Raw genomic sequence first — 19,124 nt, 5'->3', positions numbered from 1 at the left:
ATTCCTACTTAGATTTGTGCGTATTGGGTATATGATGTGTAATTTGTTATATATTACTTGTTAGCTATTACTGCACTGTCGGAGCTAGACGCACAAGCATTTCGCTACACCCACAATAACATCTGCTAATCACGTGTACATGACCAATAAAATGTGATTTGATTTGATTTGCTAAACTGTCTAGGATGAAGAGAAAATTCTAAGAATTATCCTCACACCTCAGTGACCGCTGACACAGGAACTTAACAGTGCCTTTATCCTTCAACTTTGACACACTGGGCTGAGTAACAACTGAGAGGTAAAAAAGCTAATCGCAAAGTTACATATCTGTGAATTTATGGGATTTAAAGACACAGTGTCCTTCAGTAGGATAATAGTCCATCATTTGTCAGGAGTGAGGTCCCTCTTCCTCTATCTCAGCAGTCAATCACAGCTCTAATGATGGCAGCACAGGGAGAGGGGAGGGATTGATGTGGTGTCCCCTTTTTATAGGTATCTCTTTATTGAGACAGCCTCATCATTGGATCACCCAGCTATGGTATAATGCTAATGTGATGGGGCTTCCTTGGGTTATTTTGGTCTGTCCTTTGGTTCACATACACCCGACTCTCTCCTCTCCTATACTGTATCCCTAACACCTATCTTGGCTGACACTTGTGGACAACCTATACTGTGTCTAACCTATCACTCTTATCCATGCTTATTCTCAGCTCTATTGTACTCATTTTATTGAAAGTCGGTTCAGATAGGAATCAGAGGGTACAGTAAGGTCATGTTGACAGAGTTACTGATGCTTATCATGAGTGTCTCCTTCTTCCACTGCAGCATGTTAACCCAGCCAGCCAGTTAGCTAGACAGCTAGCCAGCCAGACAGCCAGCCAGCCAGAAGGATCCTTTGGGAAGTGAATTAGAGCAGTAGACAGACAGACAAGGAGGGAGGGAGGCTGCGCTGCTTTCCCCACCTATCTGTTTAGGTGATTAATCTAGCCGCTAACGAGCAGGAGGCAGTCTTCTGGGTGATGAACTGGGCTAACAGTGTGATTAGGAGGCTGTGTCATCTGTCTGACTAATGCTGGGGCTGTTACGGGTACATGTCTCAACAGCTGGGTCCACCAACCCCTGCTCTCACCAGCCAATCAATCTTTATCCTTACACCATTCAGGTCTGAAATTGGCCTATCAAATGGCCTATTATTATAAAATAGATTAAATCGTTTTCCCCCTCATCAATCTACTCACAATACCCAATAATGACAAAGCAACAATGGGTTTTTAGAAAATGTTGCAAATTTGTTAAGAATTAAAAACTTTAATATCAAATTCACACGAGTATTCAGACCCTTTTCTCAGTACTTTGCTGAAGCCGCTTTGGCAGCAATTACAGCCTTAAGTCTTCTTGGGTATGACGCCATTCCTTTCTGCAGATCCTCTCAAGCTCTGTCAGGTTGGATGGGGAGCGTTGCTGCATAGCTATTTTCAGGTCTCTCCAGAGATGTTCGATCAGTTTCAAGTCCGGGCTCTGGCTGGGCCACTCAAGGACATTCAGAGACATGTCCCGAAGCCACTCCTGCTTTGTCTTGGCTGTGTGCTTATGGTCGTTGTCCAGTTGAAAGATGAACCTTCTCCCCAGTCTGAGGTCCTGAGCGCTCTGGAGCAGGTTTTCATCAAGGATCTCTCTGTACTTTGCTCCATTCATCTTTCCCTCGATCCTGACTGCGTTCATCCACCTCTGGCCTGCTCGCCTCCCTACCACTGAGGAAGTACAGTTCCCGCTCAGCCCAGTCAAAACTGTTCGCTGCTCTGGCCCCCCAATGGTGGAACAAACTCCCTCACGACGCCAGGACAGCGGAGTCAATCACCACCTTCCGGAGACACCTGAAACCCCACCTCTTTAAGGAATACCTAGGATAGGATAAGTAATCCTTCTCACCCCCCCCTTTAAGATTTAGATGCACTATTGTAAAGTGACTGTTCCACTGGATGTCATAAGGTGAATGCACCAATTTGTAAGTCGCTCTGGATAAGAGTGTCTGCTAAATGACTTAAATGTAAATGTTAAATGTAGTCTCCCAGTCTCTGCCGCTGAAAAACATCCCCACAGCATGATGCTGCCACCACCATTCTTCACCGTAGGGATGGTGCCAGGTTTCCTCCATACGTGATGCTTGGCTTTCAGGCCAAAGAGTTCAATCTTGGTTTCATTAGACCCGAGAATCTTGTTAAGGTGCCTTTTGGCAAACTCCAAGTGGGCTGTCATGTGCCTTTCACTGAGGAGTGGCTTCCGTCTGGCCACTCTACCATAAAAGCCTAATAGGTGGAGTGCTGCAGAGATGGTTGTCCTTCTGGAAGGTTCTCCCATCTCCACAGGGGAACCCTGTGGAACCCCATTGGGTTCTTGGTCACCTCCCTGACCAAGGCCCTTTCCCCCGATTGCTCAGTTTGGCTGGGTGGCCAGTTGGAAGAAGTTTGGTGGTTCCAAACGTCTTCCATTTAAGAATGATTGGGGCCACTGTGTTCTTGGGGACCTTCAATGCTGCAGACATTTTTTGGTACCCTTCCCCAGATTTGTGCCTCGATGCAATCCTGTCTCGGAGCTCTACGGACAATTCCTTCAACCTCATGGCTTGTTTTTTTTCTCTAATTGCATTAACCACAGGTGGACTCCAATCAAGTTGTAGAAACATCTCAAGGATGATCAATGGAAACAGGATGCACCTGAGCTCAATTTCAAGTCTTATAGCAAAGGGTCTGAATAAGGTATTTCTGTTTTCGCTTTGTCATTATGGGTTATTGTGTATAGATTGCTGAGGATTTTTATTTATTTAATGCATTTTAGAATAAGGCTGTTTCAGGAAGTGATGTCACTGAGTAGTGCCAGTATATATAAAACCTTTCACCCACTCCTGGTATTTGGATGCCTGGTGAAGACCTAAGGGTCGAAACATTGTTATGAATAAATTTCACCTGGGAGTATGAGCAGCAGTGTGCAGCGTTTTCCTTTCTGTTTTCCATGAGTTTTCCTACAACTCCAGCACCTGCGTAAAGTACCTGGATGTACGTATGTTCTTCAGCTTTGGACATTTTTTCATAGCCTAGGGTCCAGGAAAATGTGGCCTTTTATAAATGCATTTCATGCAATTCTATGTAATTTTACATGACTGGAGACTTTGGCAGAATCTTTTTTTAATACCGCACAAATGATCAAAATGACAGGCTACTTGGACACGGACAAACTGAGAATCTGAAATCAATAAAAACTACATCGTCTTGAATCCATCAATAGCCTAGGCCTAGGTGTGTGGAGACAAATATTGTAGGTTGCAGTCTGACGAGGAAATAAGAGTCCTAAGAATGCTTTCCAGTTTCACTGACTCACCCAATGATGCGCAGCTCACTCACTGGTTATTGCCTATGTGTTTGTGTCAAAAGCCTAAAACAATATTTGGAAGTAGATAAAATATTTTGGTAGCCTACAGCAGACAGATTAAAGTCTTCTCTTTTCAGCAGGAGCCATTTGTTCTCCAACCTGTGCAATTGGATTTTAAATATTGCCAAAGGCCTGTTTTGTCTGCATGCTGTTTGTTCACTGACAGATTTGCTGCACGTTCCCGACTGTAGGCTATGCCTTGTTATTGGGCTACACACAATCCACAGCTAGGCTATTAAAGAAAAAAGCTATTGATCCTCTGTGGCTAAATTATGGGCCTTCTCATAATGTAATAGGATATTCTGAATTATTTAATTTCTTTCTGAACAGACAGCAGTAATTCTATAATGTTGGCAAATTGAGGTACTCCAGTGTCTATTATTCTATAAGGTAATAAATGATGAAGTGCAACGCTGGAGAGATGCGAGTTGCAGGCTCATGTCTATCACAGCAGAGAGATCATAGAAAGAAAGTCTCATTCTAGTTCTTTGAGAGATAGAGGTGAGCTTCTCAAACAGCCACGGCTACGGCCACGGCTACGGCCACGGCTACGGCCACAGGGGGGTGCGTAGAATTATAAAATAGTAAAAATAAAGAAAAACCCTTGAATTAGTAGGTGTGTCCAAACTTTTGACTTGTACTGTATATGCCTTGTAATGCTTGTTAATTCCTTGTAATTTAAGCTCTATACCTTGTATGTGAATCCATTCATTGTACAATATTAAATTAATATCTAGCCTATGATATAGACAATTCTCAGACCAATTCTTGCTAGTGAACATCAACTCATTGCCTAAATGCTTGCTTGTTTATTTTAATTATCTTTATATAGTCAGATAAACATTTAGTAGGCTAATTGCTTAGTCTAATTACGAGTTACATGTGATGTGTATATAATATATATCATACACATAACAAATATTTCTGCCCACTACACTCCCAGCCAATCCTCTGTCCCATGACCCTCTGCTCTACTCCAGACTCTTATCTCCAGCGCTCTCAAACAAACCATTAAGGAACCTTGTTAAAGTATTTGACTCCTGACCTTACTCTCACTGGAGCTAGTAGACCCCGAGGCCAGTCAGTGACTGAGAGAGGAGAGAAGAACTGCCTGTGAGAGAACTTCACCTGTTTAAACAACTCCTTTTGACTATAGATGACTGAAGGGTACATGAATTCAATATCTTTTCTGGGATGCTTTCATTTGCACCATGCAGCGAGGTCAGACTGGATATAAGTCAATAGATAGCATAGAAAATATATACTTCTTCTCTGAGCTCTACAGCCCAAACCAACAAACGTGGGAAGGAAAACTCCAGCTCTCCAACCAGTGAGCACAGGACTCTTGTACAGTGCAGATCAGTACAAGTGTGTATAAAAACACATTCTCCCTGGTCTCAACAGACAGACAGTATTGGTGAGAGGAGAGCAGGAGCAAGCAGACAGGAGCAAGGCATATGATTGGCACTAAAACGCAGGCGAGAGAGCAAGAGAGAGAGTGTGTGTGTGTGAGTGAGTATGTGTGCGCGTGAGAGAGGATAAAGGCATGTAGCTGTCAGCAACATTACCATCCATCTCTCTCAGCTCTCTAATGCACACGTGCGCATGCATACGCACGCACGCACGCACGCACGCACGCACGCACGCACGCACGCACGCACGCACGCACGCACGCACGCACACACACACACACACACACACACACACACACACACACACACACACACACACACACACACACACACACACACACACACACACACACACACACACACACACACACACACACACACACAAACCAGCTTACAGCAGCTCAGTATCCAATCTACCTCCTGCTCTTGCTGGTTAAGCTTCAGAGCATGCTTATATCACCATAAAGGCAGACCTACTCCCCTTCTCTTTACTAACCCTATGTCTGGGTTGAGGTACATATTGGACAGATGTTACGAGCTGCTGTCAACCCATTGTTAATCCATTGATGACCCCTTTCATGACCCTATGACTCAACTCATTGGCCATTTAACTGTCCAATTGGTCATTACCATGCAATCTAGTTATGGTATCATTTTCCCCTCCCCATGAACCTGGCCTGCACACACATCCAACAGCACAGAGGTCCACATGCAGGTGTTCATTCAATGTTTCACCCATTTTGAAAGTAACCCCACACATCCAACCCACATCCTCCCAGCTATCCAATACACATTTCTCAAAATCATGTGCATCATCAGCCATGGACTAGACTGTATTGCAGCAACAGGAAATGTGAATTATTATGTAGATTATAATTAATAGATTCTTTTTGGAAATCAAGTCTGACATTTTAAAGTGTAAATTACAGACTTTAGAAGCCTTTTTAAACCTTGAATAAACTACGTAAGTTTGCATTTCTTGTAGTGCAGGAAAATTCACAGTAACAAACAAGTGAACAAACTACGATCCTACATCTGTATGCAAAGCAGGTATGTACATGTTCTATACCATCCTAGTACCGTACTCTCTACCATACCATGTTCACCCTACATCTCCATCCCCAGTCAGCTTCACATTGATAGAACCGACTGATATTGTCTCGTGTGTTTCGTCTATCGTAGAGGTACTGTAACAATAATGCTAGTATGAACTCGAACCCAGGCACAGAGATACACAGCAAGCAGAGGTAAGGGTAAATCCAGAACTTTTATTTAGAGTCTTAACAGAAACAAGGCAACCACACAGTAATAAAGCATGAGACCTAAGCAAAGATACAGGCCAACCAGGTGAACAGAGAAGGTAATTAAACACAGGTGAATCCAAAAAGTAATAATCAGGGTAACCTGGAAAATAGAAAACAGGTTAAGGATGCCCCCCAGCGGTAACCTAAGGAAAAAATAATCAAATGACACAGAAACTGTGACAGGACCCCTCCCACAAGGAACGGCTCCTGACGATCCACCAGGGGTAGTTGAACGTTGAATGAGTCCGGGGTCTCGAATGAGTCTGGGGGCCAGAATGTCCCAAGCCGGAACCTAGGATCGCTCCTCAGGACCGGAACCTTCCCAGTCCACGAGATACTGAGTCCCACGCCGGAACTGGCGACTGGAGAGGATGTGTCGCACAGTGTAGGCTTGCTGTCCCGCTATCATGTGTGGTGTAGGTGGAGGCCAAGTGGCCAGAACCAGAAGACTGAACACCACAGGCTTGAGTCTGGAGATGAGGAAGATGGGATGAACCCTCATGGACCGGGGAAGATGAAGACGATAGGCCACTGGATTAATACGCCGTAGAACCTTGAATGGCCCGACGTACCTGGGTGCTTCCTTGATTCCACGTGCAGAGGCAGATCCCTAGTAGACGCAGGAGAGGACTCAAACGGCAATGACGGTTGGCCTGACGTTGAACCCGAGTTGAAGACCTCAGGAACACTGACCGAGCCTTCTTCCAGGTCCGACAGCAATGAGAGATGTTGAGAGGATGGAATCTCCACTTCAATCTCCTGATGTGGAAACAGAGGAGGAATGGTGACAGGCCGTTGGAGGAACACTGGAGAGTGCTGTGTGCGTACTCCACCCAGAGAAGAGAAGGATATGCATGAAGTAGAATGGGTTGCAGAAGAAAATGTACATTTCAGGCCCTGGAACAGAGAAGGCTTTCTCTGCAGCAGGGGTCCAGCTTACATGCCCAGCCGAGCCCTTTGTGAGAGCTGTCAATGGCACAGCCACCGAACTAAAGTCTCTCACAAATCTCCACCTAATTAGCAAAACCCCAAAAAACGCTGGACTTGCTTGACTGTGCTGGGTCGCGGCCAGTTGACCACTGCTTCTACCTTCTGGGAGTCCGTCCGTACACAGCCCTGAGACACGATGTACCCCAGGAAGGATATCTGAGAAACGTGAAACTCACACTTTTCGGCCTTCACGAACAAGTGATGAGAGCCCTGAGACACAAGTGGTGAGAGTCCTTGAAGAGCATGGCAAACATGTTGGATGTGTTCAACCATGGAGCTGGAGAAGATGAGGATGTCATCCAGGTACTCAAACACGAACTGGTGAAGGAAGTTGTCCATTTGGGGTGTTGAACGCTGTCTGCAACGTGTTGAACGGGTGTTGAACGCTGTCTGATGCGCACCAGACTGTACGCGCTCTGTAAATCCAATTTAGAGAAAAACAGCTCCCCGGAGTCTCTCATAGGCTGACAACATAAGAGGAAGAGGGCAACGGTTCTTGATGGTAATGTTATTTAAACAGTCTCTGGACCTGAGAGAGAATACAGCCCTCCTCTCGGAGGAGTGGTGACGAGCAGTAGGTTGATGGCACAATCGTAGGACCTGTGAGGAAGGATTTCACTGGCCCTTTGTTTGCTGAAGACTTGACACAGATCTCAGTAATCCCGAGGTACGCGGGAAAGATCAGGCTTGTCATTTCAGTCAGGGAAACATGAGAATCGGAAGCCTCCAGACGAGCAGGGACGGAAAGATGGGGAGAGAGTTGCTGGCAGGTGGACTGGCATGAAGGATTCCATCCCATAACTCTTCCCGAGGGCCAGTCAATTTGAGGATTATGGATAGAAAGCCACGGATGTCCAAGAACCAGGGGAAGCTCAGGAGAGTCACCAAATTTAACTGGATAAACTCCACATGATAATCCAGAACTCGTAGCTGAATAGGCATGGTGAGCTGCTTCACCTTCCCAGACCCTAGGGGTTGACCATCCAGCGCAGTGGCCGACAACAGAATGTCCAGCTTAGTGAGAGGCAGTCCCTGTTGGCGAGCTAATATGCGATCCAGAAAACATCCGGTAGCCCCAGAGTCTATGAATGCAGGAATGTCCAACTGCTCATTGTCCCACCGCAGGTTGGCTGGAAGCAAGGTGCATACCGTGTCGGCAGCTGGAGACTGTATCTGACTCGCCAGTATTCTCCCGTCTACTGACGAGTCATCCTGTTTCCAGTCAGCTCAGGACAGGAGGCACGGAAATCTCCAGACTGTCCACAGTAAATACAACGTTGCTTGTTAATCCTGCGCCTTCTCTCCAGAGCGGAAAGCCTGGTGCATCCCAATTGCATCTGCTCCTTTGAAGGATATGAAGGAAACCCATAGCCGAATTGAGAACTCTGACTCCCTCAGCGGAACCTGATACACTGGAAACAACTCGGAGCCCCTCCGGCCTCTCACGACGACGTTTCCGAAGCCGGTTGTCAATCCCGATGGCCAGAACGATAAGTTCATCCAGAGTGTCAGGGTTGTCCCGGGAAGCCAGTTCATCCTTGAGAACCTCGCTGAGTCAGTTCAGAAAGGCTGAGTGTAGTGCCTCTGTATTCCAACCACTCTCAGTGGTGAGCGTCTGAAAGTCAATGGTGTAATCAGCTACGCTCCGGCTGCCCTGCCAAAGCGCAATGAGTCTTTGAGCAGTGTTCCTGCCACTCTTGATCTCCTGGGTTAAGCTTTGCCAATTAAAACAAATGTCGGATTGCTGCTCCCATATGGCTGTGGCCCAGGCCAGACCCCGTCCTGAGAGCAAGGAGATAACATATGCCACTCTGGAACGCTCGGTCGAAACGTTGATGCCTGCAGCTCGAAGGCCAGCGAGCATTGGAGCAGGAACCCACGAAACCTCCCAGGATGCCCCTCATAGCTCTCCGGTGCCGGGAGATGAGTCTCCCGAAGGTAGGAAGATGCTGAGCTGGTAGGGAGAGGAGGATTAGAAACAGCCACAGTGCAGCAGCAGTTGCTCCCACCTGTCCTGTCTGCAGAGCAGACACAAGAGTTCTTAAATCCTCCTACAATGTCTGCAGCCACACCTCACAGTTCCATGGTGTGTGAGAGCCGACCATAAATAGAGTTCGGAATGTTCCTCGGACAACTGAGGAATCTCTGATGGGTCCATTGTAGGCTTAGGTCTACTGTAACAATAATGCTAGTACGAACTCGAACCCAGGCGCAGAGAAACACAGCAAGCAGAGGTAAGGGTAATCCAGACCTTTTACTTAGAGTCTTAACAGAAACAAGGCAACCAGGTGAACAGAGAAGGTAATTAAACACAGGGGAATCTATAAAGTAATAATCAGGGTATCCTGGAAACTAGAAAACAGGGTAAGGGTGCCCTCCAGCGGTAACCTAAGGAAACAACAATCAAATAACAAACTGTGACAGGGACTATACCTCCAGGAGAGGTGTCTCTTGCTCCACTTGTTCTGGGCGACCAGAGCTCGTCTCCTGCGGCCCACCATCACCTCCGTCTCAGACAGGTCTGGGAGAGAACACCTCGGGGTCTTCATCAGGCCCAGGGTAGCTTGGTCTGTTCAGGGGAACCGAAACAGATGTACACATTCATATAGAGTCATAAACTAGTGAGCATGTCCATCCATTACATTTATTATATTGTTTTAGCAGAACGAAAACAATAAAGGCAAAGACAATGTGTTCAACACACACACACACTAGGGTTGGCAGAAATATCAGCCCACAGACAGAAGTACGAGATTCTAGAGCAGTGGTTACCAACCTGTCGATCGTGATCGACTGGTCGATCTCCAAGGAATTCCTAGTCGATTGCCAAACATTTGAATTTGAAACAACTGAATCAGGTTTTTGGCGGTAGGTGCACCCGATTCAGTTGCCCTGTGAACAGGTGAACAGTTTCCATTTTGAATCATTTCATGTGTCTGAAGGTACAAACTCTGCCTTCCCGGCGGGCCCAGAGAGTAAATCAGGTGCACTATAGGCTTACCGCTGGCCAATCGGATGGCTCAGATGACTGTGTCTGCAGTAACATAGCAGGCATAAAAGAAAGCTACAGCAAAGTTAATACTGTGAGATTTCAAAACGTTAAGAACCCTTGACTAGAGAGAGACTGTCAACGAATACAGCAAAGAGATGTGAGTCCATGTTTAAGTTCTTACTCAGCACTGTCAACACTTTGTATTCAACACTGTTATGAGCCATAAAATGTGCGTTCTTCCTATTTCCACCCAGTGCTACAACAAACACTGCAGCAGTAATGAATGAGTAGGAACGTGTGTCTACAGGCATGCGTTGGTGTTATTAATAGTGGCTTGGGTATTTTTTAATATCGAGGAATATTTCAATATTTCATATTTCATTCATCTCTGTTAATAGAGTAACAACATGAATTTGTCCATGAGGCAGAAATAATCAAATCAAATTTCATTAGTCACATGCGCCAAATACAACAAATACAAATTACAGTGAAATGCTTACTTATTTATTTTTATTTCACCTTTATTTAACCAGGTAGGCTAGTTGAGAACAAGTTCTCATTTGCAACTGCCGACCTGGCCAAGATAAAGCATAGCAGTGTGAACAGACAACACAGAGTTACACATGGAGTAAACAATTAACAAGTCAATAATAACACAGTAGAAAAAAGGGGAGTCTATATACAATGTGTGCAAAAGGCATGAGGAGGTAGGCGAATAATACAGTTTTGCAGATTAACACTGGAGTGATAAATGATCAGATGGTCATGTACAGGTAGAGATATTGTTGTGCAAAAGAGCAGAAAAGTAAATAAATAAAAACAGTGTGGGGATGAGGTAGGTGAAAATGGGTGGGTTATTTACCAATAGACTATGTACAGCTGCAGCGATCGGTTAGCTGCTCAGATAGCTGATGTTTGATGTTGGTGAGGGAGATGAAAGTCTCCAAATTCAGCGATTTTTGCAATTCGTTCCAGTCACAGGCAGCAGAGTACTGGAACGAAAGGCGGCCAAATTAGGTGTAGGCTTTAGGGATGATCAGTGAGATACACCTGCTGGAGCGTGTGCTACGGATGGGTGTTGCCATCATGACCAGTGAACTGAGATAAGGCGGAGCTTTACCTAGCATGGACTTGCAGATGACCTGGAGCCAGTGGGTCTGGCGACTGGTCAAGTCACAGTGGTGGGTGGTATAAGGTGCTTTAGTGACAAAACGGATGGCACTGTGATAAACTGCATCCAGTTTGCTGAGTAGAGTATTGGAAGCAATTTTGTAGATGACAACGCCGAAGTCGAGGATCGGTAGGATAGTCAGTTTTACTAGGGTAAGCTTGGCGGTGTGAGTGAAGGAGGCTTTGTTGCGGAATAGAAAGCCGACTCTTGATTTGATTTTCGATTGGAGATGTTTGATATGAGTCTGGAAGGAGAGTTTGCAGTCTAGCCAGACACCTAGGTACTTATAGATGTCCACATATTCAAGGTCGGAACCATCCAGGGTGGTGACGCTAGTCGGGCATGCGGGTGCAGGCAGCGATCGGTTGAAAAGCATGCGTTTGGTTTTACTAGCGTTTAAGAGCAGTTGGAGGCCACGGAAGGAGTGTTGTATGGCATTGAAGCTCGTTTGGAGGTTAGATAGCACAGTGTCCAATGACGGGCCGAAAGTATATAGAATGGTGTCGTCTGCGTAGAGGTGGATCAGGGAATCGCCCGCAGCAAGAGCAACATCATTGATATACACAGAGAAAAGAGTCGGCCCGAGAATTGAACCCTGTGGCACCCCCATAGAGACTGCCAGAGGACCGGACAGCATGCCCTCCGATTTGACACACTGAACTCTGTCTGCAAAGTAATTGGTGAACCAGGCAAGGCAGTCATCCGAAAAACCGAGGCTACTGAGTCTGCCGATAAGAATATGGTGATTGACAGTCGAAAGCCTTGGAAAGGTCGATGAAGACGGCTGCACAGTACTGTCTTTTATCGATGGTGGTTATGATATCGTTTAGTACCTTGAGTGTGGCTGATGTGCACCCGTAACCGGCTCGGAAACCAGATTGCACAGCGGAGAAGGTACGGTGGGATTCGAGATGGTCAGTGACCTGTTTGTTGACTTGGCTTTCGAAGACCTTAGATAGGCAGGGCAGGATGGATATAGGTCTGTAACAGTTTGGGTCCAGGGTGTCTCCCCCTTTGAAGAGGGGGATGACTGCGGCAGCTTTCCAATCCTTGGGGATCTCAGACAATATGAAAGAGAGGTAGAACAGGCTGGTAATAGGGGTTGCGACAATGGCGGAAGATAGTTTCAGAAATAGAGGGTCCAGATTGTCAAGCCCAGCTGATTTGTACGGGTCCAGGTTTTGCAGCTCTTTCAGAACATCTGCTATCTGGATTTGGGTAAAGGGGAACCTGGCAAGGCTTGGGCGAGTAGCTGCGGGGGGGGCGGAGCTGTTGGCCGAGGTTGGAGTAGCCAGGCAGAAGGCATGGCCAGCCTTTGAGAAATGCTTGTTGAAGTTTTCTATAAACATGGATTTATCGGTGGTGACCGTGTTACCTAGCCTCAGTGCAGTGGGCAGCTGGGAGGAGGTGCTCTTGTTCTTCATGGACTTCACAGTGTCCCAGAACATTTTGGAGTTGGAGCTACAGGATGCAAACTTCTGCCTGAAGAAGCTGGCCTTAGCTTTCCTGACTGACTGCGTGTATTGGTTCCTGACTTCCCTGAACAGTTGCATATCGCGGGGACTATTCGATGCTATTGCAGTCCGCCACCAGATGTTGTTGTGCTGGTTGAGGACAGTCAGGTCTGGAGTGAACCAAGGGCTGTATCTGTTCTTAGTTCTGCATTTTTTGAACGGAGCATGCTTATCTAAAATGGTGAGGAAGTTACTTTTAAAGAATGACCAGGAATCCTCAACTGACGGGATGAGGTCAATGTCCTTCCAGGATACCCGGGCCAGGTCGATTAGAAAGGCCTGCTCACAGAAGTGTTTTAGGGAGCGTTTGACAGTGATGAGGGGTGGTCGTTTGACTGCGGCTCCGTTGCGGATTCAGGCAATGAGGCAGTGATCGCTGAGATCCTGGTTGAAGACAGCAGAGGTGTATTTGGAGGGCCAGTTGCTCAGGATGACGTCTATGAGGGTGCCCTTGCTTACAGAGTTGGGGTTGTACCTGGTGGGTTCCTTGATGATTTGTGTGAGATTGAGGGCATCTAGCTTAGATTGTAGGACTGCCAAGGTATTAAGCATATCCCAGTTTAGGTCACCTAACAGAACAAACTCTGAAGCTAGATGGGGGGCGATCAATTCACAAATGGTGTCCAGGGCACAGCTGGGAGCTGAGGGGGGTCGGTAGCAGGCGGCAACAGTGAGAGACTTATTTCTGGAGAGAGTAATTTTCAAAATTAGTAGTTCGAACTGTTTGGGTATGGACCTGGAAAGTATGACATTAATTTGCAGGCTATCTCTGCAGTAGACTGCAACTCCTCCCCCTTTAGCAGTTCTATCTTAACGGAAGATGTTATAGTTGGGTATGGAAATCTCTGAATTTTTGGTGGCCTTCCTGAGCCAGGATTCAGACACGGCAAGGACATCAGGGTTAGCAGAGTGTGCTAAAGCAGTGAGTAAAACAAACTTAGGGAGGAGGCTTCTGATGTTGACATGCATGAAACCAAGGCTTTTTCGATCACAGAAGTCAACAAATGAGGGTGCCTGGGGACATGCAGGGCCTGGGTTTACCTCAACATCACCCGCGGAACAGAGAAGGAGTAGGATGAGGGTGCGGCTAAAGGCTATCAAAACTGGTCGCCTAGAGCGTTGGGGACAGAGAATAAGAGGAGCAGGTTTCTGGGCATGGTAGAATATATTCAGGGCATAATGTGCAGACAGGGGTATGGTGGGGTGCGGGTACAGCGGAGGTAAGCCCAGGCACTGGGTGATGATGAGAGAGGTTGTATCTCTGGACATGCTGGTTGTAATGGGTGAGGTCACCCCATGTGTGGGAGGTGGGACAAAGGAGGTATCAGGGGTATAAAGAGTGGAACTTGGGGCTCCATTGTGAACTAAAACAATGATAACTAACCTGAGCAACAGTATACAAGGCATATTGACATTTGAGAGAGACATACAGCGAGGCATACAGTAATCACAGGTGTTGAATTGGGAAAGCTAGCTGAAACAGTAGGTGAGACAACAGATAATCAGCTAGCACAACAACAGCAGGTAAAATGGCGTTGACTAGGCAACGGGGCCAACAGATAAAACAAACAAGCAGAATGGAGTACCGTGATTAATGGACAGTCCAGCGTGCATCAGCTTTGTAGCCAAGTGATCAGTGTCCAGGGGCTAGCGGTGGATGGGGCAGGGAAGCTGGACTGGCGAGTGTTATCCAGGTTAAAAAACTAACAATGACTAAATAGCTTGTAGCTAGTTAGCTGGTTAGCTTCTGGAGGTTCTTGAGTGCGTTCTAAAATTTAAAATAATAGCGATTCCGTATCACATTTACATTTTACATTTACATTACATTTAAGTCATTTAGCAGACGCTCTTATCCAGAGCGACTTACAAATTGGTGCATTCACCTTATGACATCCAGTGGAACAGTCACTTTACAATAGTGCATCTAAATGTTAAAGGGGGGGGTGAGAGGGATTACTTATTACTTATTATTACTTATGCATCACATTGGGTGAGGCAGGTTTCCGGAAGGTATAAACAAATTAAAAATCGGAAAGAGATAGAAAGTACAGTGAGTGTTTGGGACGCGGCGATGCAGACGGTTAGCAGGCCTGTGCTAACAAGCTAACAGTTAGCAGGCCAGGGTAAACAAGGTAGCAGTTAGCGGACCAGGGCTAAACAAGCTAGCAGTTAGCAGGCCAAATTAGCAAGCAAGGAGATAGCAAGAGCTAGAGAGTTAGCCTTTGGGGGACGTTGCGATGGGGTGAGTCTGTTTATTCCTCTTCATGCGGTGACATCGATAGACCGGTCGTGGGCCCGGGTATTGTAGCCCAGGAGTATGCTACGGTGGTAAGCACAGGTGCTCTGACCGGGCTAGCTTCAAGCTAAGTGGGTGGAAACGCTAGCCAGGAGTGGATAAGAGCGTCTGCTAAATGACTTAAATGTAAATGTAAATGTAATCATACGGGGTTGCGGTTTAGCTAGATAGCTAGTTGTGAAGATCCAGCTGAAAAATGTTCTGTTTGCGGTGGGAAACCGGGGGGAAAAAAAATAGGTCCGTTATGCTCTGGTTAGCGTCGCGTTGTTCGAACTGGCGAGAGCTTTCCGAGCTAAAGTTTAGCTGATGACCGGTTAGCTGAAGACCGCTAGCATAGCTGGTGGTTAGCTGGCTAGCTTCAGTTGAGGGGTTCCGGTTCTGAAGTAAATATAAATACTTTAGGAAAAAGTAGCTACATTGGGTGAGGCGGGTTGCAGGAGAGTATTTGGAAGCTTAGGTTTAGCAAAATGTTTTTAAAGATATGCGAAGAAAAATATGTAAAAACGAAAAAGAAACGATATATACAACGGACACGATACGACAGGACGACTTACTGCTACGCCATCTTGGAAACAGAACTTATGAGCCCCTAAACAACAGTGCAGTTTCAAAATATATGGATAAGAATAAGAGAAAAGTAACACGTAATTAAATAGCAGCAGTAAAAAAATAACAATATATACAGGGGGGTGCTGGTACAGAGTTAATGTGCGGGGGATCACCGGTTCGTTGAGGTAGTATGTACATGTAGGTAGAGTTAATTAAAGTGACTATGCAAAGATGACAACAGAGAGTGGCAGTGGTGTGGAGAGGGGGCAATGCAATGCAAATGGGTAACCATTTGACTAGATGTTCATGAGTCTTATGGCTTGGGGGTAGAAGCTGTTTAGAAGCTTCTTTGACCTAGACTTGGCCCCCCCTGGAACTGCTTGCCGTGTGGTAGCAGAGAGAACAGACAATTTTTAGGACCTTCCTCTGACACCCCCTGTTATAGAGGTCCTGGATGGCAGGAAGCTTGGCCCCAGTGATGTACTGGGCCGTTCGCACTACCCTCTGTAGTGCCTTGCTGTCGGAGGCCATACCAGGCAGTGACGCAACCACTCAGGATGCTCTCGATGTGGCAGCTGTAGAACCTTTTGAAGATCTGAGGAACCCATGCCAAATTGTTTCAGTCTCCTGAGTGGGAATAGGTTTTGTTGTGTCCGTTTCACGACTGTCATGGTGTGTTTGGACCATGTTAGTTTGTTGGTGATGTGGACACCAAGGAACTTGAAGCTCTCAACCTGCTCCACTGCAGCCCTGTCGATGAGAATAGGGGTGCGCTCGGTCCTCTTTTTCCTGTAGTCCACAATCATCTCCTTTGTCTTGATCACATTGAGGGAGAGGTTGTTGTCCTGGCACCACACGGCCAGGTCTCTGACCTTCTCCCTATAGGCTGTCTCGTTGTTGTCGGTGATCAGGCCTACCACTGTTGTGTCATCGGAAAATGTAATGCAGTGCGACTTGAGTTTCGTCATCATCTGGAAGACAGTGTTCCTTTTTGATCATTGTCAGTGGAGGAAAAGGAGAGCAGAGGGATGTTGAGAGGCGGACCCTCAGTCTGCTGCTCTCTCCTTCCTCTGTGACTGACCATCAGATGCTGGCACCATCAGCCTAGTAAAATAAAAATGAAAAGTAAATGATTTAAATGTATGCTCACTCAGCTGTGCTTCACAAGTAATGCTACAAAGTATCTATTATCGGTGTGATCATATAGCCTACCTCAAATGTTTAAATATATATATATTTTTAAATCTCTCGAACTACAGTGCATTGGGAAATTCAAGTAAAGCCAACATGCAGTGATAATGTATTGGGCCTATAGCTTACTGCACAAACCTCATTGTTACAGTACTGTTTTTAATTGGTTAATGTTGCATAACCTTACGCTTTTTAAATTTTTTAATTTCTTTATTTTTACCCCCTTTTCTCCAGAATTTCGTGGTATCCAATTGTTAGTAGTTACTATTTTGTCTCATCGCTACAAATCCCGTACGGGCTCGGGAGAGACGAAGGTCAAAAGCCATGCGTCCTCCAAAACACAACCCAACCAAGCCGCACTGCTTCTTAACACAGCGCGCATCCAACCCGGAAGCCAGCAGCACCAATGTGTCGGAGGAAACACTGTGCACCTGGCGACCTGGTTAGCGTGCACTGCGCCTGGCCCTCCACAGGAGTCGCTAGTGCGCGATGAGACAAGGATATCCCTACCGGCCAAACCCTCCCTAACCCGGACGACGCTAAGCCAATTGTGCGTTGACCCACCGACCTCCCGGTCACAGACGGCTGCGACAGAGCCTGGGCGCAAACCCAGAGTATCTGGTGGCACAGCTAGCACTGCGATGCAGTGCCCTAGACCACTGTCCCACCCGGGAGGCTGGCTTACGCTTTTTAAGCCATGTAAAAAAAATCTGAGTGGCAGGTCTCGGCTTGCATTTTGACTCAAAGTGATTTTGAGGTTGGTGCCCACTGTCCTAGAGCTTTCCCTGTTAGCACTATTAACGTTTCACTTTACTCTGACAATTGTGATTGAATCTGTACAATATTAGCCACTTTCAATGCAACATACCAAAACAAAATGAACTATGCAAGAGATTTTATTGTCGGCAGAACGCATCGGAGACACGCACTACTCAGCCCATACTCTACACAGACTAGTGTGGCATAAACAATCATAGCTGCAGTAGGGCTTTATGCAAATAGACCATTTCCATATATGGATCTGTGCCATTTACTTTGAACTGGACTGTGTTTACAGCATGAGCGGTCGTGAATAGATGCCCTTGTTTTGAGATCAAAGCGAGAGCTGCATGTAGCCACTTGTGCACATTTTGTTTATATCCTTTACTAGTTAGTGAGTATCCCAGTTATAGATAATTTGTAGTCAGCAATTAGGTAGTGATTGCTTCCTACAAGAGCACAAAACCTATACATTTGTAGACACCTTTGAAAAACGAGTCAGATAAAGAGCTTTTTGTGTCTTCAAGGGGCAATGTTGTATTTTGAATCAGGCTTGAATAAGCTAAGTAGCCAATAGGCAGAGGGTAGCATAATTTGTCTGATTCTCTGTAATAATGGTATGGGAATAATAATGCATTTTATTTTGTAAAGTGGTTTCTTGCATCAAACAACGCAACAACATTTTCAGTCACCTCCTTGTCAGAAGGACAAGTGGATTAACAGGTTAATGTCAAGCCCTGCATGTTTTTTTCCCAAATGATTCATGGAATGTAGGCCTACATTGAACACCACACATTGGCTGCTACTGTAGGCTGAATGATGAATGAACAGCAATTTACATAATAAAAAATGATGGGATGCATTTTCTCCATTGTTTTTTTTATGGTAGGCCACACTGGTAGGCCTACATTATGATCAAATAGCCACAATAGCCTACATGGCCACTGTTAAAACTGTAACTGAAAGCGAGTACAGCCTCAGTGTTCACAGTAAAGTGCGCAGGAAGTTGAACAGAAATTTCACAATGTTCAAGTTTGGGCTCAGCAAACCTGCAATTTGCTCAGTGGCAAATTTTATTTGAGAGAACATTGGTTTGGTGATATCCGTCATACCGTTTCTGTACCATTCTGGGATATACGGTATTTCTGAATGAATCTATTTAGGCAACAGTGATCTTGATCCCGAAGGGGATTGAATGTCACTGCTGTAACCAAGAAGGTTGATCTTGACACCTAGCCACTTATCTAGCAAGTTAGGAAACCAAATGCAGAGCTGGAGCTCTGAGCAGGATATAACTTATTTGACACATCTTAGATTTCTTATAGTTATACTTAACTTATAAGCAGTTGCATAGCACGCAGCCCCCCAAAATACCCCGGTATATGGTATATCGCCCAAGCCTAGCACACACGCACGCACGCACACACACACACACACACACACACACACACACACACACACACACACACACACACACACACACACACACACACACACACACACACACACACACACACACA

General features: G+C 46.0%; 1 protein-coding gene across 2 annotated transcripts in view; it reads right to left on the bottom strand.

Annotated features, from left to right (window-relative positions):
* Nucleotides 1–19,124, bottom strand: part of mmp17a (matrix metallopeptidase 17a) — a 121,469-nt gene that overhangs the window by 33,376 nt on the left and 68,969 nt on the right. For both annotated transcript variants that reach the window (XM_046370301.1, XM_046370300.1), the window contains exon 3: nt 9,566–9,701. In XM_046370301.1, the coding sequence (XP_046226257.1) occupies nt 9,566–9,701 (136 nt within the window). The remainder of the gene's footprint in view (nt 1–9,565; nt 9,702–19,124) is intronic.

This window comes from Oncorhynchus gorbuscha, linkage group LG11, assembly GCF_021184085.1.
Source record: "Oncorhynchus gorbuscha isolate QuinsamMale2020 ecotype Even-year linkage group LG11, OgorEven_v1.0, whole genome shotgun sequence".
Lineage (NCBI taxonomy): Eukaryota > Metazoa > Chordata > Actinopteri > Salmoniformes > Salmonidae > Oncorhynchus > Oncorhynchus gorbuscha.
The sequence above is the reverse complement of the archived record's forward strand: the minus strand, read 5'-3'. Positions and strand labels throughout refer to the sequence as shown.